Here is a 20,611-nt window from a genome sequence, read left to right on the forward strand (position 1 = left end):
AGCATTATTTTTTTTTAACGTAACATCAAAATTTAGATGTTTGCTGATGATTGCAGGCTGCCTGTCTAATTGCAAACCAGCTGGGAATGTCTTTGCTTCTCGGCTGATAGTATTGATGCTACAGCTAACACCGAGGTTTCTCTGACGTCACCAGCGTGATAGAGCGGGTAGCGCTATTCGACGCCGCTAGATAATTTTCGCAAAACCTAAACTCTACTATTCATTGCTAGATTACGATTAAAAAACTTATCACGATTGTTCACACATAAATATACATATATGCAAGTATCAGTAATTTAGATACTGTTTGTGTGAACGATAAGATGTTATCGCATATTGAAAATGAAAGTGACACATCACAGACAAGGGTACCTATCTAAGTACAGTACCGTTTAAAGTTAAACAAATGTCTCACGTTTCTATAGACTGTCAAGTATAAGTTGGCGTTCCTGTGGCAGCACCTGCTACACCTTTGTTTTGCCACTTTTTTGTTTATTTCACCAATATCTCACTAGAAAAAAATTCTCTACGTCTCATTTTTAATAGATTTTGGGTAAGTTTTCTTCATAAGGGTAAATAAAACAAATAAGATATTAAATGAACAAAAAAATAATTAGTACATGTTTTTGCCACACGCCAACTTACACTTGACAAGCTATCATTTCAGATATATATTGTGCATTTTTGGTGGGTCTCTTGTGTCTATTATCAATGATGATGATAAATGTCAAATATCAAACGTCAAATTTATTTATAGGAAGATATTTTACTCGACGCAATTAAGAAGATACCGTGTTCCTTTAATGAGAAGAGTTTTTTTTTATATGGCTAACAATAATGTTTACATTTCGTGTAACTTTTCAACTTCGTAACTTTACAATTCGGTACGTGCTTATTCAATGGATATTATTGATTTGTTAATTACGTATTTACGGATTACGATTAATCGATAGCCGAGTAAATGCTTAAAGGTAACCGATGTCATACTAGCGTTTCAATATATACATGAAAAAGACAATTGGATAATCCGTAAGGAAAATTCATCATTTGGTTAAAAAAATAGCGAATATCGACATTTGTCTCGACATTAGACTTTGAAAGGGTTCGTGTTGAGTGGCAATATTTTGCGAAAAATCTAATCTAGCACTGACTATCAGTCCTATCCAAAATTTTAAGAAAAACCTTGGTTTCCGTTACTATAAAGGTCACCCAATCATATTTTAATGTAACAAGCGCTTATAAGTATCAGAACGTTCAATATCTAGGAAGGTGTATATAAACACGACGCCCAATCTCCGGAGAGACTACCACACTCTCTAATAACTCCATTTATTAATCCGATTAGCTAGCAAATTTTACACGATCCAAAATAATTCAGGTGCAGAACGACTTAACGTCCTTTCCGATGCATGGGGAATGAACACACCTCCAAATTCCAGGCTGTTATTGAGAAATTTTCCACTGAAAACTCCAGTAACTTTTCCGCGGATTATCCTACTGGGTAAGGAGGGTACTAATAAAGTACCTGTACTCATCGTGTTACGGAAAGAGTATGTTTCCCACTTCCCATGATCACGGAGCATACGTAACAATTCGTAATACGACGTAACAAATCGAAACAATTCGATATATTTCCAACGACGTGAAAAACAAATCATTTATCAATTTAAATTACTAAGCGTAAAATTCATACAGCATATCTAAATAATTAGTATTTGTTTTGGGTTTTTTTCTGGGCTGTCAATTTTGTTTTCATTTTGCGTTATAAAGAAATAAAAAAAAAGTGGGGGCGTTGACATGACGCTATTCGCTGTTATAATTTCCGTAGTTACGCGCCTTTTAATGTCGAGACTCGATAATAAAAGTCAGGGGTGACTCACCGACGACAACGTCCAACGTGGAGTTTGACGTCATCATACAATTATGATACATTATATATTTAACATAAAAGACAATAATTTTGCAGTTATAAAAATGCACATAGAAATCCCTAACGATTCTCTTGGTGCTAGGGCTTTGTGCAAGCCCGCCTGGATAGGTACCACCCACTCATCAGTTATTCTACCGCCAAACAACAGGATTCAGTATTGTTGTGTTCCGGTTTGAAGTGTGAGCGAGCCAGTGTAACTACAGACACAAGGGACATAACATCTTAGTTCCCAAGGTTGGTAGCGCATTGACGATGTAAGGAATAGTTAATATTTCTTACAGCGTCATTGTCTATGGGTGATGGTGACCACTTACCATCAGGTGACCCATACGCTCGTCCGCCAACCTGTTCCATAAAAAAAAAAGCGATTTTAATGAAGGTCGAATAAGTAAAGACGTTTGTTCGTGTGTTCATATATGTATGTGTGCGTAATTATAACACAAACTTCTCCAGTACTTATCAAGAATTGATTATCGGAGAGCATTAATTAATATTTCATACACTACTGACATTAAAATCGGCTATTAGTCATACGGATGATAACCACTTGTTTACATTATAACGTCTGCAATAGAACCGTATAATACAAACAATATTAATCACTTGCTCGTAATAAAGTGTTTACGGTGTGATTATTATGAAAAACCGGTAAATTAAAATCGGTTTATCGGTAACTAGCAGACTACGCGTTGCTGTGACTACGTTATACCATGATATATATTGATCGTGATTAGTCAAAAACCGTATCTGAAAACACGCTGTACATAATGTCACAAATTTCATATCAAAATATTCAATGGTTTTTACGTGTTCGATAGAAAGAGCGATTGTTTATAGTTCATTAATTTATTTAGATACAAATAAAATAACTGGATAAAGGTTTAAGTTGCGAGCTGAGATGGCCCAGTAGTTAGAAGGCGTGCATCTTAACCGATGATTGCGGGTTCAAACCCAGGCAAGCACCACTATATATATACTTAATTTGTGTTTATAATTCATCTCGTACTCGGCGGTAAAGAAAAACATTGTGAGGAAACCCGCATTGGAACGGCGTGGTGGAATATGTTCAAAACCCTCTCCTTAATGGAAGAGGAGGTCTTCTCCCAGCAGTGGGAAATTTACAGGCTGTTACTTTAGAGGTTTAAGAGGAAATAGTTATTCAAGTTGAAACCCAACAAAAAAATAATCATCAAAATTCGTTTCTTGTTAAATTAAGGCTAAAATTCAATCAAGAAGAAAGAAATCAATCATTGCGTGACGCGTGATATGATACTGCTCGTCTCCTGTACTGTAATATAATTAAGGGTTATAGGTCATATAGCGTATTTGAACTAAAATATGTGACATGGAATCTCGAAGCGATATCGGTCGAGAGCTTCTATAATTCAATCTATTACGTTCATTAGACATTTTCAAAAAGCTGTTATCGGAAAATACAAGTAAGCTATAAGTATAAACAAAACTAAATTTGTTTTATTAGCTTTGTTTACTTTAAACATTCTTCAATTAAAATAATCTATAGAGTTATTCATTTCTTAAAGCATGGTCCAAATCAATCAAAAAGTTTTTTTCCAAATATGACAGATCATAGAGAAGAGCGTTCAAACAACTTCAATCTTCACATTATTGGTAATTTAGTCAAAAATGTCGGAATGATATTCGTTAATAAGGTATAGAATATTAACGCTGCTGAGAAGTTCATTGCACAGACTATAGCACACGGGCTGGGAACTTTAACGCGTCTATTATACAAAGCGACTTCAGACTTTCTAACCCAGATAAAAGGTCAAATAACAACACACCCTGTTTTCCTTTGAATTCACTGAAAAGAATGTAATCCTGGCATGAAGTGTGCCTACGTGCATACTAGAATAATTTGGTCATTGATTTTCTTCAAAAACCAGCAAAAGACACCTAAAATGTCGCACAATATTAATATCGCTTACATGAATAAGCAATATCTTAGGCCACGTTCATAATAATAATTTCATTGCAAAGCGACGATTGAATAATTTATAAGGACTAAGAGCGTCTATAAAAGAGGAAGTATAGGTAGTCTACAAATTTAAGTCCAAGTTAAAATCTTCATTATAAAAGAAAAAATATGTAAACTAAGCTTATTATTTAATATTCATAAACCGTAAAAATTCAGACCTAAGAAGAAGAAAATAACTCGACAGTAATTTTTTTTTTTCAAGTTAGAATTAAGCTTATGACGCATAAGAAATACGATATACTGCCAAAACATTAAGTAATAAAAATATAGGTCATCCATACATGAATATCTCAAGGACAATTTAAAATAAACGAATAAAGTGAAAAGCATCTAAAATACACAAAAAATGCAATAACTCTCCGTTTTTGACATTTTTCATGACATTGGAAGAAAAAATATGCCGCATCAAATACACGATCAATGACCAGACCGCACTGACGCTACCGGCTACTCAGTTAGCTTGGCGTTTTGCCGACGTTCTACTTTTTGATAGTTTCCCACAGAAATTCGCAGCATCTTAATAAAGTTTGCATTGGCACTGCGATTTCAATAACGACCATTTTATGAGTATTTCTGAACGAAATAAGGGTAATTATAAACATATTCATAAAGAATGGGTCAGATGAGCTGTGTAAACGAGTGTTCACCTATGATAAGAAATATTAATCATTCTACGGGACGTAAGATGTTACGCCCCTTATACCTATTATAAGACTAGTTGACATAGAAGACTTACGAGAAGGAAACTCATCTGATGGACATCAGTAACATCAATGAGCATTTTCTATTCGGCATATTTTATACCAGATATATATATATTCGTGATCGACTCAAACGTGCAAAAAGCTCATTATAAGGTTATTTTGGTTCTTGTAATTACACTGACTCACTCACCCTTCAAAGCGCGGCTATATTAAGTATTGCTACTTAGCGCTGCGATATAAGGGTGGGTGGAAACTCCAGGCTTGTAAGTATCATATACAAATTATTGTTCAAATATTTTTATTTACAATTTTCCGGAAGCTTTTTTTAAACGCAAACGAGAAAATGTCGCGTTAATACAAACTCTTCCACATAATCTATGAACCTCTAGACAATTCGATCGTATTATGTATAAATCAATTGACCCAAAACGACAAAAGGAAAATAGATTTTGACAATATTTTAACTATTCGTTCGTTTCAAAGCGTAGACGAATAAAAATTTGCTTTTAGTGTCCATGCCTTTTTAATTTGTCCGATTAATTTTTATGCAATAACTTCAATGATAACAATTTACTAACAAATAGGTACTTAAAATTTCAGCTTTCAAGTTAAACGAACTAGTTTAAAATTCACTTGCATTTGACCCACGAACACGTGAAGTAACTAAAAGCTTGTTAAAAAGTTATTAGTCGTCAACAGTCGGCTATACATTCCACCTTTAGATACGCCTCCACAACTGGCATTAGAGGCGTGAGCTTTACCGCTATTCATGAAAAAATAGGGCAGTGCTTGTCACATCGATAATAATTACGTGTTTAAATTATAGTATACCAAATATTGGGCTCTATTTAGTTCGATCTTTGCGTTACTTAATTCTTGAAAAAAAATACTAGCAATGGCGAATTGGCGTGAAGATAGAAGACGTCATTAATCTTTAACGAAGATCGATTACACCACACACTGTGTTTTTAATGGATCTTAATCTTAGCCCACAAATCTCCTCATTAAAAGAAACTCCTCTTTCGAGCAGGACATTTGCCTAGCATTGGGACATTCACAGGTTGTGAATTTGCGAACAATACCTGTTCACAAGTAATTACTTATATTTATATTTTACGCTCCAGTTAAGCGCAAACCTCTGTCAGGTGGTGAGGGAAGGACAATATCCCATAAATCAGAATCGAAATTGTAGAATTTCGTCACCAAATTATTGACGTTTTACATTAATAACAATTCTATTCTCCCGGACTTAAATTACATTTGTCTTCCGTATCTCCATTGCTTTATTGTTGGCGAAATAATCTCCTCGCAAAATATACGACAAATAATTTAATTCTAATTATAATTGTTGTGGATTCAAGTAACCCAAGAACGATCACAGTGGCGTGAAATTGGAGAGGCCTATGTCCAGTAGTGGACGAACATGGGCTATTGATTGATTGATTGATTGATAATTGTTATTAAGTTAAAAGTAAGCTTTAATTTAATCTATTATTCGTTTTTTTGGCAAGTAAACCAAGAGGCTTATTTCAAATATTGGGCTTGTGTACAAAGATTCCCGAGCTTAGTACACCATTTTGAAAAAGGGACTTGAGTTTTATTATTCAACTATCTCTGTAATGACATGCAAAATGATTATAATAAATTTTTTTTGCACTGGGGAGAGAGAATTTCGAGCACAGTGGAATTGGCTCAATGGAAGAGGCCGTGGTTGACTATCACGAAATGATGACGATGATGATATTTTACATGTAACATTTATATAGAACGAGAAAGTGAAAAATGCACTAAAATAAATGTAATTGAGTATAAAATTTCTACAAACTCAGTTCAATACTTGGTTGTTGCTAGCACTCAAATTTTCGGCAAACTTGCAACAAATTGGTTGCATAATTATTAATTTTTTTTATATAATTATATATAATAAATATATAATATTTATTATAATTGATTGGTATAAGGTGTGGTTTAGCTTAAAATTCAGTTGCAAATTTGACACATATGTAACAAGAAGTCAAGTTAAATGATATCTTTCCAAAGTCAATGAATTTATTAATAGTGTATCTGAAGATAATTAATTAACAGCTTTTAATTAAGATTATTCAAAGATGTCTCACCTTCTACACCGGCCTTTCCTTTTAATGCGATAACCTTGCTCGCTGGATTCATGATAGCAGAATCTGCGCTGATCGGTCTTCTGATGGGATTCGTGGGGTCAGCCATGTCGATGATAACAACCTCTGACGTATCACCCACCTTCTCTCTGACACAGATAAACTTGTCCGACTCCATGGTGAGTGTGTTGAAGGATATTGAAGCCGGATTTATCCCAATGTTTGTGAGCTGTGGGAGAGGTTTTTATTTATTGAAACATTAAAAACTTGCAAGAAAAGTGAAAGTATTATTTGTTAAACAAATTTAGTTTTTATACATATGATAGAAAATTGAATTCGCACCTGTCAGATCTATAGTCTGCATTGAAAGGGAGTGAACCTCCATAGGGTAGTTACTTATATAATAGTAATAGGTTTGACAATCTTTTTCAAAACACTTTATCTTATTGTAGAACTTTAATCTATATTGGTTGAATAGACACAAATTTAACCTCATCTATTAAGAGAGATAGGTTAAGTACCTATCTCTCTTAATGTAATCTTTTGAAAGTAGATAGAATATTTATTTTTATTAATGGTAAAACATCAACCATTATATAATACCATAAATTTACAATAAAAAAATAAAGAAAATTTAACTTAAAGATTATCATTTTTGAAATATTGCCTTTTCTTCCATAATTATATTGAAATCAAAAATACATTTTTTTTTTAATGACCAGGTAAATATAATCAAAGGCATACATATTGATAATAATAATATCACATTTCAATAAACTGGTAACTGAAGTCATTAGGATCATCTATTGCTTGACAGCGTATAAAAAAGTTTTTTATATAAGTACTATAAAAAAAAGGTCCTCTGTATTATTTATTTTAAACAAAAAACTACTTTTTGAATATAACAATTTTTTTCTTTCATTTTACTTTGATTTATTTTTATAAGTGTATGTGAGACAATTTTAAGTTTTTTTTTTTCATACCTCTTGCAAAAGGTAAAAATGACAATTGCATTATACATTCTTTTAATTCATTGTTTTCAATTTTGCTTCGTAACATGATAGTCATTGTTATAATCTGTACTAATAAAAGTGAATTTAATGTCAAAGGTAATAACTTATACCAAACTTGGCAAAATGCCCATAATATATAGGCCTCCAAAGCTCCATTCATATTTTCAAGTGTTTTATATTTGTGAGAAGTAGCTTTTTATACTGATATAAGGCTAAGCTTATGATTAATGACTTGATAAAGAATGTAAATAAAAAAGACATATTAAATCTTTATATTGCATATATTTTTTATTAGCATTTCAAACTTACTCTAAATAAATAATTCAGTTTTATAAATTGAAAAAGGTAATTCTTATAAGAATGTTAAAATTATACACATTCTTGATAGATGTAGTCAAAAATATGTATTATGATAATATTAATAATTTAAGTCAACATTAAAAACGTTTTATATAAAATTGATTCGAGATATTTATTCGTAGCAAAAACAGTGAAATGTTGTAGATCAGTAGAAAGGTTGCCAAATAACTAATTGGGTTCACAAATCATATGATCCAGAGGGAATGTGGAACAAATCAATACCGGCACTCTTCCGTGCACGAACCAGGGGGTGGTATCTGTCAACGCACATAATTGCGCAATGTCATTTCTACTATCACCTCCCACTTTTTCACAACAAAGCTAATTACAAAAGTCTCGTACAGACACATATGTACCTGATTACACGGTCCCTACGATCGACGATATCAGCAAATCTAATAAAAGTCGATGGGCGTACTCACCTGTAAATGCTCCTGAAAGCGTATCGGCAAAACTTGAGCCATGGTTGCTACGGTTCTTTGCTCTATCTAAACCGAAACGGCCTACGAGCGATCTTCTAATATCGCGGTGTCTGAAAATTCAACACAGTTATTTCAATTCACTGCCGTCTCATCCGATACGAATAACACCTTTGACAATCAACATGGCGTTCATTCATGTTTGAAGGAGAAAGAACAACGACCGGAACACTAGTTGTAGTTTAAAATTTTCATATTGACTACTTTATCTACTCACTATTCCAATTTGATTCTACATGAAGAAAAAGTAGATGAATATAATAACTCTTTTATTTGTATAGAGAAATGACGAACAATGCACCCGCGGCTGCCACATACACAAATGAATGAAATGAAATGAACTATGAACGATTCCGAGAAAGAGAGAGATAGGTACATTAATCGTTGTCCATCCGTAATGTGTGGGGATAAGTGTACTAAGATATTTATCGTTGAATATAAAATTAAAATGCGTTAATTGCGTTTAGCAATTATAAAATTGCTATAGTTTTCCTTGATTGATATTGCTAATTTTTAAACACATCTAAATTTTATTTTCATTGGAACGCTTCAAAGATCTACGTTACATTGTAAAAACCAAACGCAATAATGAAAACGTCATTTATCTGAAGCAATGTTACCACTACTGCTATTACAATCGAAACACTAATAGGGAAGATGCAATACATATTTTTAGCTTTATTTTAAACATATAGGATAGAGCATAAGTATATTAAAAATTAAAAACACTCTAATTTATTGCAAAAAATGCGGTTTCAAAATGTCAATTTCAATTTTTGCGCGAAAACGGTTCTATATTTCGCATGACGTCATTCCTGTCTGTCACTGGCCTATTGATCATACTTGTCCTCACTGGCTTTCATACTTATGCATTTTTTCTCGACTTTTGAGATACTTTTTTGTAAAAAATTAAAACGGACTACTCGATACTGCGAAAAAAGCCGTATTGTCGTATGTTTTGTCTTAACGTGGTCATCTACTTCAACAAAGTTTTCAAATAAATGGTTTTTGAGTGGACCTTCTGACAAAAACTGAGACAAGAGTGGTTTCAAGCTGAAAAGAGGAACCTGGAGTCTGCTTTAAGAAACCCAACTTCCATTTTTTTTTTGAATAACGCAATTAATTTTCTTTTTAATATTCATTTTTTTTACAATTATAACCTCAAATAGTAGTAGTAGTAGTCGTAACAAGAGTGACGTCACTGAACGCTAGTTAGTGTTTTGAAATAAGTTCCGTTTTAAGTTACTTTAATTCGTAATTTTTTCTATAAAAACAAAATTATATCAAATATAAACCTTGCTTCTGCCTTTCTTTTATACTTTTTTAACACTTTAAAAGCAAAATTTTCATAAATATTATATTTGCATGTTTCCTATTAAAACATTGAAATGTATCTTTCTGATATCAGGTGTGATGTGATAAAACTTACGAACTAATGTTTATATACCAGTCAATGATTTGAAGTACCTTGTTTTTACTGATAACTATTACATGAATCCTGTAGCCTCTCCGATCCTGAAGTGTATTTAACACTTCCAAACCAACGAGCACCATTAAATTTGTCGTAAAATTATTTCTTTAGAAGAGATCAACGGCTCCTTTACAGCACATTATTATTTTTAATTAATTGCAAATTAAAATATTATCATGTTATAAATAAATTACTTCTTTCCCTTTTTTTTCTATGGCGAATAACTTATTTCTTAATACTTGTCAGATGACACTTGACATTGGCATAATATTGTTTTGACAATATCAGATGATTTGCAGTTATTCTTATGCACTTTCGATTGTTTAATAAAAATATTTCAAAATGGTAACGTTATAATCAAATTGAGATGTACCACTTACTTATTACATATTAATACTAATTAAATATGATTAGTTTCAGTTCGGATTCAACATGTTTCATGAAATTACGAGACCATTTAGCATGACTTATCGTTGCTACTCCGTCTCAATGTTACCTGGCAATGAGCGACAAGATGTAGAAAGAGGAGGGAAAAGTAAGAAACTGAATTCTTTATTTGTCTTTATTACTCCTACTTTACTATTCTGTAGTATAGTATTATACTTGAAACTCTACAGCTAAAGCTTGATTTTAATGAAAAATAAAGGCAGATATTGCAATACCATATTACCACAACGCTGACTCGTTGTCAGTGCTATATCCCTCAGCTTTTTTGTTTTATATTTACCCTATTTGCATAAGTTCAAAACAAATATGTTACACAGTGTTTACTGCAGAAGTTTTTGTTCTATTTTCTGATTCTCATAATTTAAAACATTAAATATGAAAATGTATGCTAAATACTAAATTGATTCATTTTCTAAAAAGAGTTTGTATATTATTAGCCATATAAGTATATACTGCATACTGTTTTTAAGCAATACAAGTAAATAAGTTATTCTATATACTCATTTTATATTTTCAGTAATTATGCCCCCATCAGCATTGGAACAACTGACAAGATTAAATATTGAATATCCCATGATATTTAAGTTAACAAATAAGAAAACAAAGAGAATAACCCACTGCGGAGTGCTTGAGTTTGTTGCTGATGAGGGGAAAGTGTATTTACCACACTGGGTTTGTATTTAATAGACAAATTTAATAATAATAGTCATAACTCCTCTTGTGCCGCACACTATAGATCTAAAGTAATTATGTCAATTAAAACTTCATATTAATGTGATTTTTTCATGGACAACTTTTTTTTTCTAGGAGTTATATTTAAGCTTGAAGTGGATGTAAGTAATGATACCACTAGTACAGAAAGTATCAAAATATATTTTCTATGTTTCAGATGATGGCAAATCTTGTATTGGAAGAGGGAACATTACTTCAGATTGAAAGTGTATCGTTACCAGTTGCAACATTCTCAAAATTCCAACCATTGTCTGAAGATTTTCTTGATATCACTAACCCTAAAGCAGGTAATATAATTTTCATTTTTAGATATTCTGTTTTATTTTTGGTGGAGCTTTTACCTTTGAAGCTATACTAATAATATCTTGCTAAAGGCAAGGGCTTGGTGGCCAATATAATAATAATAGTGACAATATTTTGACCAAATATGCTAATAACTTGTTTATTTCAATCTTATGTTTTGAAACTAGAATTTCTTGAGATGCATACTTATAAAAATATGCTTTCTTATGCATGTAGACAATTTCATTTAATTACTAGACCATCCTTAACATTGAAATAAGTATTGTTTAGCAATTGCCTGTTATAATCTTATATATTTTATAATAATTTCAATTTGTTTGTTTCTTTCAGTGTTAGAAAATTGCTTAAGAAACTTTTCATGTCTCACAACAGGAGATGTTATAGCAATCAAATACAATTCTAAAGTATATGAGTTGTGTGTGCTTGAAACTAAACCAGGGAATGCAGTCATTATTATAGAATGTGATATGAATGTAAGTATTGTTGATTACTTTTTGTTGTTATACAAATTTGAAGAACACATCCAAACAATTGTGACATTTTTAATTGTGTAGTAATGTAACTTCACTTCCTTCAACAATGTTACTTTCTCGTTTACCTGTCTATATAGGTATTATTATATCACAATTACATACTTTACTACACTTTTACAAAAATAACCCAGACTACATCCATAAATAACTGTTAATGTTTTTTGTAGTTAATGTGTCTTTTTAAAGCAACTTTTTGTAATTCAATAAGCAAGTAGCATGGGTCTTAATTGAATAAAGATGTTTTTTACCATGATTGTAATTGACTTCTGTGGCATAAAGGTTTACCAAAAAAATTTAAAGTAAGTAAAATATATAGCACATAACTACTAGCTTACAAAAACAACATTAAAAGAACATAAATTAAAATCACTATTTACATATGATAATTATATGAAGATTTTATAGCAATGTGTTCATCTTAACAGGTTGAATTCGCACCACCAGTGGGTTATAAAGAAGAAGACCATATATCAAGAAGAGGTTCCAACTCAGATGTGACAGGAATGGATGAAGATCCCGCAACTATGATGCCCGAACCAAGTGGCTTTATAGCATTCCGTGGGGAAGGTAACAGATTAGATGGAAAAAAGAAGAAACTGATTAGTGAAAGTGATTCAGAGCCTCAGACATCAAATTCAAGACAGGTACCAATGATTTTCATAACCTATCTCTATTGAATATTTCTTTACATTATTATTTAAAGAAAGATATAATGTCACTTTGTAAATAATCATTTTATACTTTATACAAACATAAAATTTCAAGGTCCATAACAATGCAATATAACATTGATTTCTTATATTGCATTGTTATGGAGCTTCCTTTTTAAAGATTTTTATCAGCTCCTGGCTGATTATGATGCTAAATTTAAATTGTTATTGTTTTCAAATTAATAATTTGTATAGCTAAGTACTTTAGTAATTATCCTGTTTTATGAAACAATGTTGTTTATTACTATTTGATAACTCAGTATATTTTAATATTTTGTTTGCAGCCCTATGTTCGCGGAATACCAGACTATGATTATAAAATTGGCACACTGAGATTTATAAGGAATTCAAGGCCAGCTAGTGCCAAAGAAGAGATTCAGTCCGAACCATTTGAGGCATTTAAGGGAGAGGGCTTCACTCTTCGTACTGCCAAGTCTAAGAATTAATTAATTGGGATTGTAACTAATTTAAATTTTAATGTATTTAAGTTTCTAAAACTCTCAACAAAGTCAGATATTAATTAGAACCATTTTGACTTTAATAAGAATTGCTATTGGTCGAAAGGAATTGGTGACTCAATATGTAACCAATAAGCATTCAGTAATTAGTCATAATAAATCTGACTAATCTATCAGTTCAGCAACTGTGTTCTACACTCCAGCCCATCTTCTTCCGAAAATTTTTAACTAACATGTATTAAAAATTAAAAGTGACAGTTGCAATTAAAAATTTTAATGTAAGACATTGTTTTGTAAGATTACTATAGAAAATAAAATTCAATTTAATAATCTGTTTGGTTCACTGAATTTATCAACTATTACATTGTGCATCTAAGTTGAAACATCATGAATTTGTCAATGGCTACAATAGCCCTATGACCCGGTGATTCAATTGTGTAATTTTCAATATTATAATGATAGTTGACTTTTAAAATAATTAATTAAAGAATACAAAAGCAATAGTATAAAAAGAATTTATTATTTTCCCTATATAAATAAGTAATGCCTTATAAACATTGTCATTTTTATTGCTAAAAAAATTGAATGGAAATTTAAGCATTAAACAATTGATTTAGTTCTAAAAAATACTGAATCTTAAGAACAGTTCTCAGTAAATGCAGTTTGTTTTGATATATTAATATGATGATACCACTCAACAGAAAATAAAGTTTTTAAGTCCTCAGCATACACCGATTATAATCTTAGAAATTCAAACATACTTAATTTATAATACAAAGAAGTCACTAAGCTACGATTAAACTTTAAAATCTCTTCAAAAATTCTTCAGAGCAAATTCTTGCACGCGCGTTTACGGCCAGTTTCATTTCACTTATCTCCTTGTCGATCTCTTCCATAAAGTAAATTACGAAATCGACCAATTTGTGTTTATACATTTGTTCGGTGTGGAAATTTGTAATCAGGAAGCTGATATGATATCCGTCCACGGGTTTCCGTCGGAGCACGATAAAGTTTTCCGCTCGCATCATCATAAAACGCATAAACTTTTTACACAAGATCTTCTCAATCTCATCGGCTTGTTTGATCATAATACTTATCCTAATCGAGTTTATAGATGATTCAATCAGTACTTTTTCGTTCGCGTTACGCGAAATGATTACAGGATTCAATAACAATTCTTTGCTTGTTCCCACTTCAACCTCCGGTTTATTATATCGTTCGACGACTTGGGAGGAAAAATGATCTAAGCACATAGCTGAAGTGAGCGTATGGCGTACAGCTGTTAAATAGGGCTTTAACGTTGCCGACATTATTGGTGTTTTATTAAAATATTCGCTTTCTTACCACACCTAAAGTAAAACTTTATCTCTAAAAAATGACAGTTAACTGAAGGATGACAAATATGACATTATTATCTTATGCTCATGAATCACCTGCCATATTATAATTTGCCAAGTGGCAATGTTATGTTAACCAGTAAGCAGCACATGCTACAAAAATAAATTGTCATTTTTCTATTAGTAAGCCTTGTTTAAAGTTACTACACAAACACAACAACAACAAGAGTTTAAAAGATTAAACAAGACGAATTTAAAACTACCGAAATAAAAAAATTAAAAAAACAGACTAGTCTGGCAATATTAATATTTTATCTGTTTTGACTAAAGTGATCATGCAACGGAACGACAAGACAACTAAGAGACAATGGCGGACGTTTTGTAAAGTGACGCAAGCTAACGTTCTACGGCATGCGTTTATTTAATTTTACGCCACTAGAAGTTGTTGAACAATTACTATTTTTATCAATAAACACATGACCAATTAAGGGATTGAACATATATCTAACAAGCAATGGCTCGCGAGTTTGATCACCTCTTCAAACTGCTGATTATCGGTGACAGCGGTGAGTGGGCGAGGCCTTAGTTCGCGAGTGATGCTAGGAGCTGCTTTCCTCGTACAGTCAATCAGTAGAATCTTCTGTTCCAGGTGTTGGTAAGAGCTGTCTTCTACTGCGGTTTGCCGACAATACATTCTCCGGTAGTTACATTACGACGATAGGTGTAGATTTCAAAATAAGAACTTTAGAGATAAACGGTGAACGGGTTAAACTGCAGATATGGGATACGGCCGGTCAGGAAAGATTCAGGACAATTACGAGCACTTATTACAGAGGAACTCACGGTGTAATCGTTGTATACGACGTCACTAATGGGGAGTCCTTTGCTAATGTCAAGAGGTGGTTGCATGAGATCGAACAGAACTGCGATGTCGTCAACAAAGTTTTAGGTAAGGAGACAGCAAAATTATAACTTCAAATATAATAAGTAACTAACTACTAGCTTCTAGTGTAAATGAAATCACCCTTATGAAATTTAAAATAAATATAAAAAGGTACAAATTCATTAAAATTCATTAAATTAAATGTGATTAAGTAATAAACATTCAAACTCAAACTTTCACATTTATATTATTAGTAACAATTAGGTAGTAGGATGTTGAAAGTATGATTTATTATGAAATAATCTGTACTGTCAGTACTTGCCTTCAGTTTTATAAATAACTTTTTTATCTGTGTCTATTAATAATTTTGAAAGATAGAAGTATAACATCAAGTTTTATATAAAATATTCAAAGCTTATTAATAACATATTTAAATTTATCTGTACGATAACATTACATTTATAATTCTAGTTGGCAATAAGAATGACTGCCCTTCACGAAAAGTAGTTGTTACCGAGGATGCTCAGAGGTTTGCCAGTCAAATGAATATACCATTGTTTGAAACCAGTGCAAAGGAGAATATCAATGTTGAAGAAATGTTTCTTACTATAACAAAAATGGTAATTATTTAATATAATTATTTAACTTTGCTTTCTGTGGTTTCTACTATGTTCTATATTGTTTATACATGTATCTTTCATACAGTGCTATACTATATATAGTATTTTATTTATGCAAAAAACAAATGTTTCAAAAAAAGCTTATATATATGAGATGACAAATTAAGTACTCTACTATGATATAGTTACATATGGTTTTAAAGAATTAAACATTTAAGTTTATCATTTGCAGTTATATATAGCTTACCTAGCTTTGCTCATAATGTGTAATTCCATTCGATTAATAACAAAGTTGATGTAAATTATCTTCAAAACCATGTTTGTAGTTCCGAAAACTAGTTTAGTAAATAGACACATAAGACGATAAACTGCTATTTCTACCATACATTCTTGATATACTTTGAGTAATGACATATCATTTCAACCAATAAGAGTTGTACATTGCACTACAGACCTTCATAAAACACTTAAAATATCCAATATTTAAATTAATATAAATATCAATCAAATAGTACATAAAATAAACAAATTAGTATGAGTGTGATTATTGTTATTCATTAGATCAATATAGATAATCACCATATTCCCTCAGAAATACATACATACTTTGTTATCACTCAATTTAGCTAATTGTTTAAGTTTTGAGGATAAATAGTGTAGGAATTTAAAAAATAACACATATGCGTTTAGTATTTATTATTTTAATATGATGTAATCATATATGGTAATAAAATTGTACTTTGAAATTAATGAATACCATTCTTTAAGCATTTTTTTTTTCTATACTAAATAACAATAATACTAGGAGCATATAAAAAGCTTCCATATTATTTTATTTTTGCATATTATTGTTATAAAGGCAAGAACATACATACACACAATATTATGGCAAAGAATTGCCATTTTTTTCTCCATCTCATAGTTGTTATATATTTTTTTGCATTTATTTGTTTCTATTATTCCTCTTTGTAGTAAATAAATGGCTTATCTCAAAATATTTTCACGAAATAATAAATAAAAATGAATTTGATATTACATAATAAGATTAGATTAGATATAAAATTGTCCATATCCACAGTGGTTGATGATTGTTAATTAAAATTCACTAAAAGATAAAATTACTACAAAATTAAATCAACTGATTTAATTTATATATGAGTAATTAAATGTTATTAATTAATATTTCAGGTATTAAGGTCTAAATTGGAAATGAAAGAGCGACAGAATGTAACAGCAAACGACACGGTAAATTTAAAGAGGAGCCACAAAACGAAAAAGAAATGTTGCTAGTGACCATCTACTATGGCACAATCCAGGGGTGTCACTTATAAAATGCTCAAATATTGAGAGATAGTTGCACAACCCTAGCAGGACACTATGGGACCTCGGCCATATAATGTTTACCAATGAAATAGAACCTTCCTATGTTGATGTAAGGTACAAATGAAGTGTATTTTAACATCAACATTATATACAGTTAGTTTTATGGAACTAGTGGATTTTTGTACCTTGTTGTGTAAGTTGATCTCTATTGAATATTATCATGGCAGTGTTACTATTTTCAATGTCATCACTGTTCAATGCTATCTGTTGATCCTCCCTTGAGTTTACACCGGGCAGTCTGTGCTGGGTTGAACGATCTCATTCTAATGAGCATTATGAATAATTTACTCCAAAAATTACATTAGGATATTATGAATGCATAGTTAATGTGTATAATTGTACTCTCGTAATCAAAATTTATGTGATGGAGTGCTATGTATGATATGAAGTTGATTTGAATAATGGTGAATTTGTCTTGCAACGGATCATCACATTGATTCTAATGACAGTGTTAGTATTAAAACTTGAATGTGTTTAAATTAAAGTATTATGTTTTATTATTTAACATTTATTATATTTGTGCTGAATTTGTTGTAGACAATCTCGGTAAATAATTTGAGACAGGAGTTGCAGTTAAATAGTATATTATACAAAAAATAGAGATTGTGTACAATATAATCGATGCCAGTATCATATTATTAATGAATTTGAAACACAATTGCCTAATGTGTAATTTCTCATTTAAATGTTTGTAACTTAAATATTGTTGGATCCAGTTAGGAATTTAAAAAAGTGAGATCATATTTATATTTTTTTAAATTAATATTGGCAAAGTATAATCTAAATGTGTATCTGTATAGATAATAAATATGTAATGCAATATTATTTAACTTAACACAAATGCTAACCACTCAATCAATGTAAATATTTTTTGCACAGGTCACACTTAAAATAATCATGACTGAAATGACTTTTCACTCATGATTGAATTTTTGGACTATTGAAAGTTAATTTTCGTTTGATTCATTTATAAACTGTAATAGACAATCTCTTTTATTTTTTTAAATCACTAGAGAGAAAGTTACATTATAATGGCCTAATTGTTTTGGTTAACTGTAAATGCAGTTTAAGATGTTATTTTTGTCCTATTGAGTTGTAGGTATTGTATTGAAATAGTAATGTATTAAAAAGAAAATTTTCTGAAATTTTACACTGCTATGTTAACACTCAATTAAGGTTTTTTACTGGACCATAGTGCAAAATAAATTTTGGGATCATAAGTAATGTATGCATCAGGAATACGGCGAGTAGGTTTAATAAAACTTGAAAACATATAATTTGTAGTATGAAATTATTAAATACCAAAACATTTTGTAAATATCAATAAAAATATTTTAGATTTCTTATAGATTTATTTAAATTAAAAATTTACTTGAAATGCTTAACTTATCACCAAGAATGTAAGAAATAATAAATTTAGTTTTATTAATAATATTCATTCCGTACAATTTTGTACTTTATTATTAGGCTGGCCAAAGAAAAAATATTGAATACTCTACATGACGAAGGTAGTGACTGCTAATCGTCTTAAATTAAAAAATGAGCTTTGAGGTGTTATAAGTTGCCAGTCTAATAGTTCAGCATTTTGCTTTATTTTGAATTGGTACTTGTATTATTTTTAAGTTATGTATATGTTCATACCAGCATTTTAAAAGTGTAAATAGATATATTTTGCCCATAATTAACCAAGTGTTTTAATTATTATTCCTATCTATGTAATTTCCGGATTACAATTAAAACAACATGTGACTAATCTATACATTTTATATCAGAAACAAAGGAAATAAAACTATAAATTGCATGTCCATCGTCCGTATATGTACGAATGAGAGATTAGTCCCTTCGCAAAATATTTTTAATCTTAACGTTATGCATATAAGATTTAAATTAAGTGATAATGACTGCTCGTAACATCATACAGAACATAGAATGGCATTCGAAAATTGCTGGCTAAAGTCCACTGAGTACGTCATTAATAATAATTGTAATGAAGTCAGTGTGTATTAATCATAAATATAATACACTTAAGTATAAGCTATTATATACCAACTAAATATATGTCGCAGGCAACTTGTTAAATTAGTCTTTTCATTAAATGCCTAGGCGTTTTATGAAACGGTGCCGACCAAGCAACGGTCTATATGATATTAAGTCATCTCAGCTGAAAATAAGATAAAAAATAGGTTAAAACTAGTGATGTGCTGACAAATGTTTAATATTCGGCTTAAACGAATTTTGGCAACATAAGCTGTGTTTGATGTTCGTCTTGATAAAAATTACAAAAAAATATAATTTTGTAGCCTGAGTAAAATAAAATGAGTATTTTATATAATTATAGTAATGTATTGTAGGTATGAACTAAATAAGTTATAAGAATAAAAGTGTTCGTCTTTTTAGTTTACCATACCAGTAAAGTTGTAAAGTTTTAGGCGATGGGCCGACGTGAAATACTCTCTCGCTTTGCTGAGCACACCGAGCTTTTTTGAAGCCAATTTGGCTTCGCCTTCCAATTGACCGCGGAACTGAACGAGGCTCGAAATATCAACGCCAAGTATTCCGATACTACCTGTAGCGGCTATCGGGATGTTCTCAAATCGTGGAGATATGACAAATGGTGTTTTTTTAGCGGTTAACGCGCAAACTTGCGTCTTTTTGGGGTTGAAATGGACTAAATTTAGCCGGCCCCAGTTCGAGTCTGAAATCGAGACTTCGTTTAACGAAGACTCGATTTCAGACACAAGTTTGTTCCGGTTTTCTTCGACGTTTTCTCGAAAAATATTAGCGCGGCCGGTGTATAAGGTGTCAACGGTACTGTCGTCTGCATAGCAATAAATGGTCTCGATTTGCAACAAATCATTGATATGCAGAAGAAACAAAGTGGGTGATAGAACGCAGCCTTGTGGAACACCAGCATTGACGAAATTTAAGACAGAGTATGCACCATCGACAACGACCTTGATGCTCCGATCTGCCAAAAAGCTGGTAATCCAATTGCACAATTTCCCGGGAAGCCCATAGGAAGGAAGCTTCGAAAGAAGCGCTTTGTGCCATACGCGATCGAATGCCTTCGCTATGACCAAGCTGGCTGCTAATGCCTCCCCCTTGCTCTCAACTGCTTCCGCCCACCTGTGAGTAAGG

The 20,611-nt window shown here is 31.4% G+C and overlaps 4 protein-coding genes across 5 annotated transcripts in view; 2 read left to right on the plus strand and 2 right to left on the minus strand.

The window, feature by feature from the left end:
- Positions 1 to 8,972, minus strand: part of LOC124532942 (clathrin heavy chain) — a 33,064-nt gene extending 24,092 nt beyond the window's left edge. For both annotated transcript variants that reach the window (XM_047108076.1, XM_047108074.1), the window contains exons 1-3: positions 8,814 to 8,972; positions 8,540 to 8,649; positions 6,748 to 6,973 (exon numbers count right to left, since the gene is read on the minus strand). In XM_047108076.1, coding sequence (XP_046964032.1) covers positions 6,748 to 6,973; positions 8,540 to 8,581 — 268 coding nt within the window. In that variant the 5' untranslated portion in view covers positions 8,582 to 8,649; positions 8,814 to 8,972. The remainder of the gene's footprint in view (positions 1 to 6,747; positions 6,974 to 8,539; positions 8,650 to 8,813) is intronic.
- Positions 8,973 to 10,300: 1,328 nt separating this feature from the next.
- LOC124532928 (ubiquitin fusion degradation protein 1 homolog) lies at positions 10,301 to 13,582 on the plus strand. The gene is made up of 7 exons (XM_047108054.1): positions 10,301 to 10,412; positions 10,482 to 10,602; positions 11,032 to 11,186; positions 11,404 to 11,533; positions 11,880 to 12,022; positions 12,508 to 12,726; positions 13,077 to 13,582. The coding sequence occupies exons 1-7, from the start codon at positions 10,410 to 10,412 to the stop codon at positions 13,236 to 13,238; spliced, it is 933 nt and encodes a 310-aa protein (XP_046964010.1). The 5' UTR covers positions 10,301 to 10,409; the 3' UTR covers positions 13,239 to 13,582.
- Positions 13,583 to 13,751: 169 nt separating this feature from the next.
- On the minus strand, positions 13,752 to 14,659 carry LOC124532929 (actin-related protein 2/3 complex subunit 4). The gene has a single exon (XM_047108055.1). The coding sequence runs from the start codon at positions 14,558 to 14,560 to the stop codon at positions 14,054 to 14,056; it is 507 nt and encodes a 168-aa protein (XP_046964011.1). The 5' UTR covers positions 14,561 to 14,659; the 3' UTR covers positions 13,752 to 14,053.
- Positions 14,660 to 14,911: 252 nt separating this feature from the next.
- Positions 14,912 to 19,158, plus strand: LOC124532883 (ras-related protein Rab-35). The gene is made up of 4 exons (XM_047107997.1): positions 14,912 to 15,153; positions 15,237 to 15,536; positions 15,942 to 16,090; positions 17,279 to 19,158. Exons 1-4 carry the CDS (start codon positions 15,102 to 15,104, stop codon positions 17,378 to 17,380), a joined length of 603 nt encoding a protein of 200 aa, XP_046963953.1. The 5' UTR covers positions 14,912 to 15,101; the 3' UTR covers positions 17,381 to 19,158.
- The last annotated feature ends 1,453 nt before the right edge of the window (positions 19,159 to 20,611 follow it).

Source organism: Vanessa cardui, chromosome 10, assembly GCF_905220365.1.
Source record: "Vanessa cardui chromosome 10, ilVanCard2.1, whole genome shotgun sequence".
NCBI classification, from domain to species: Eukaryota; Metazoa; Arthropoda; class Insecta; order Lepidoptera; family Nymphalidae; genus Vanessa; species Vanessa cardui.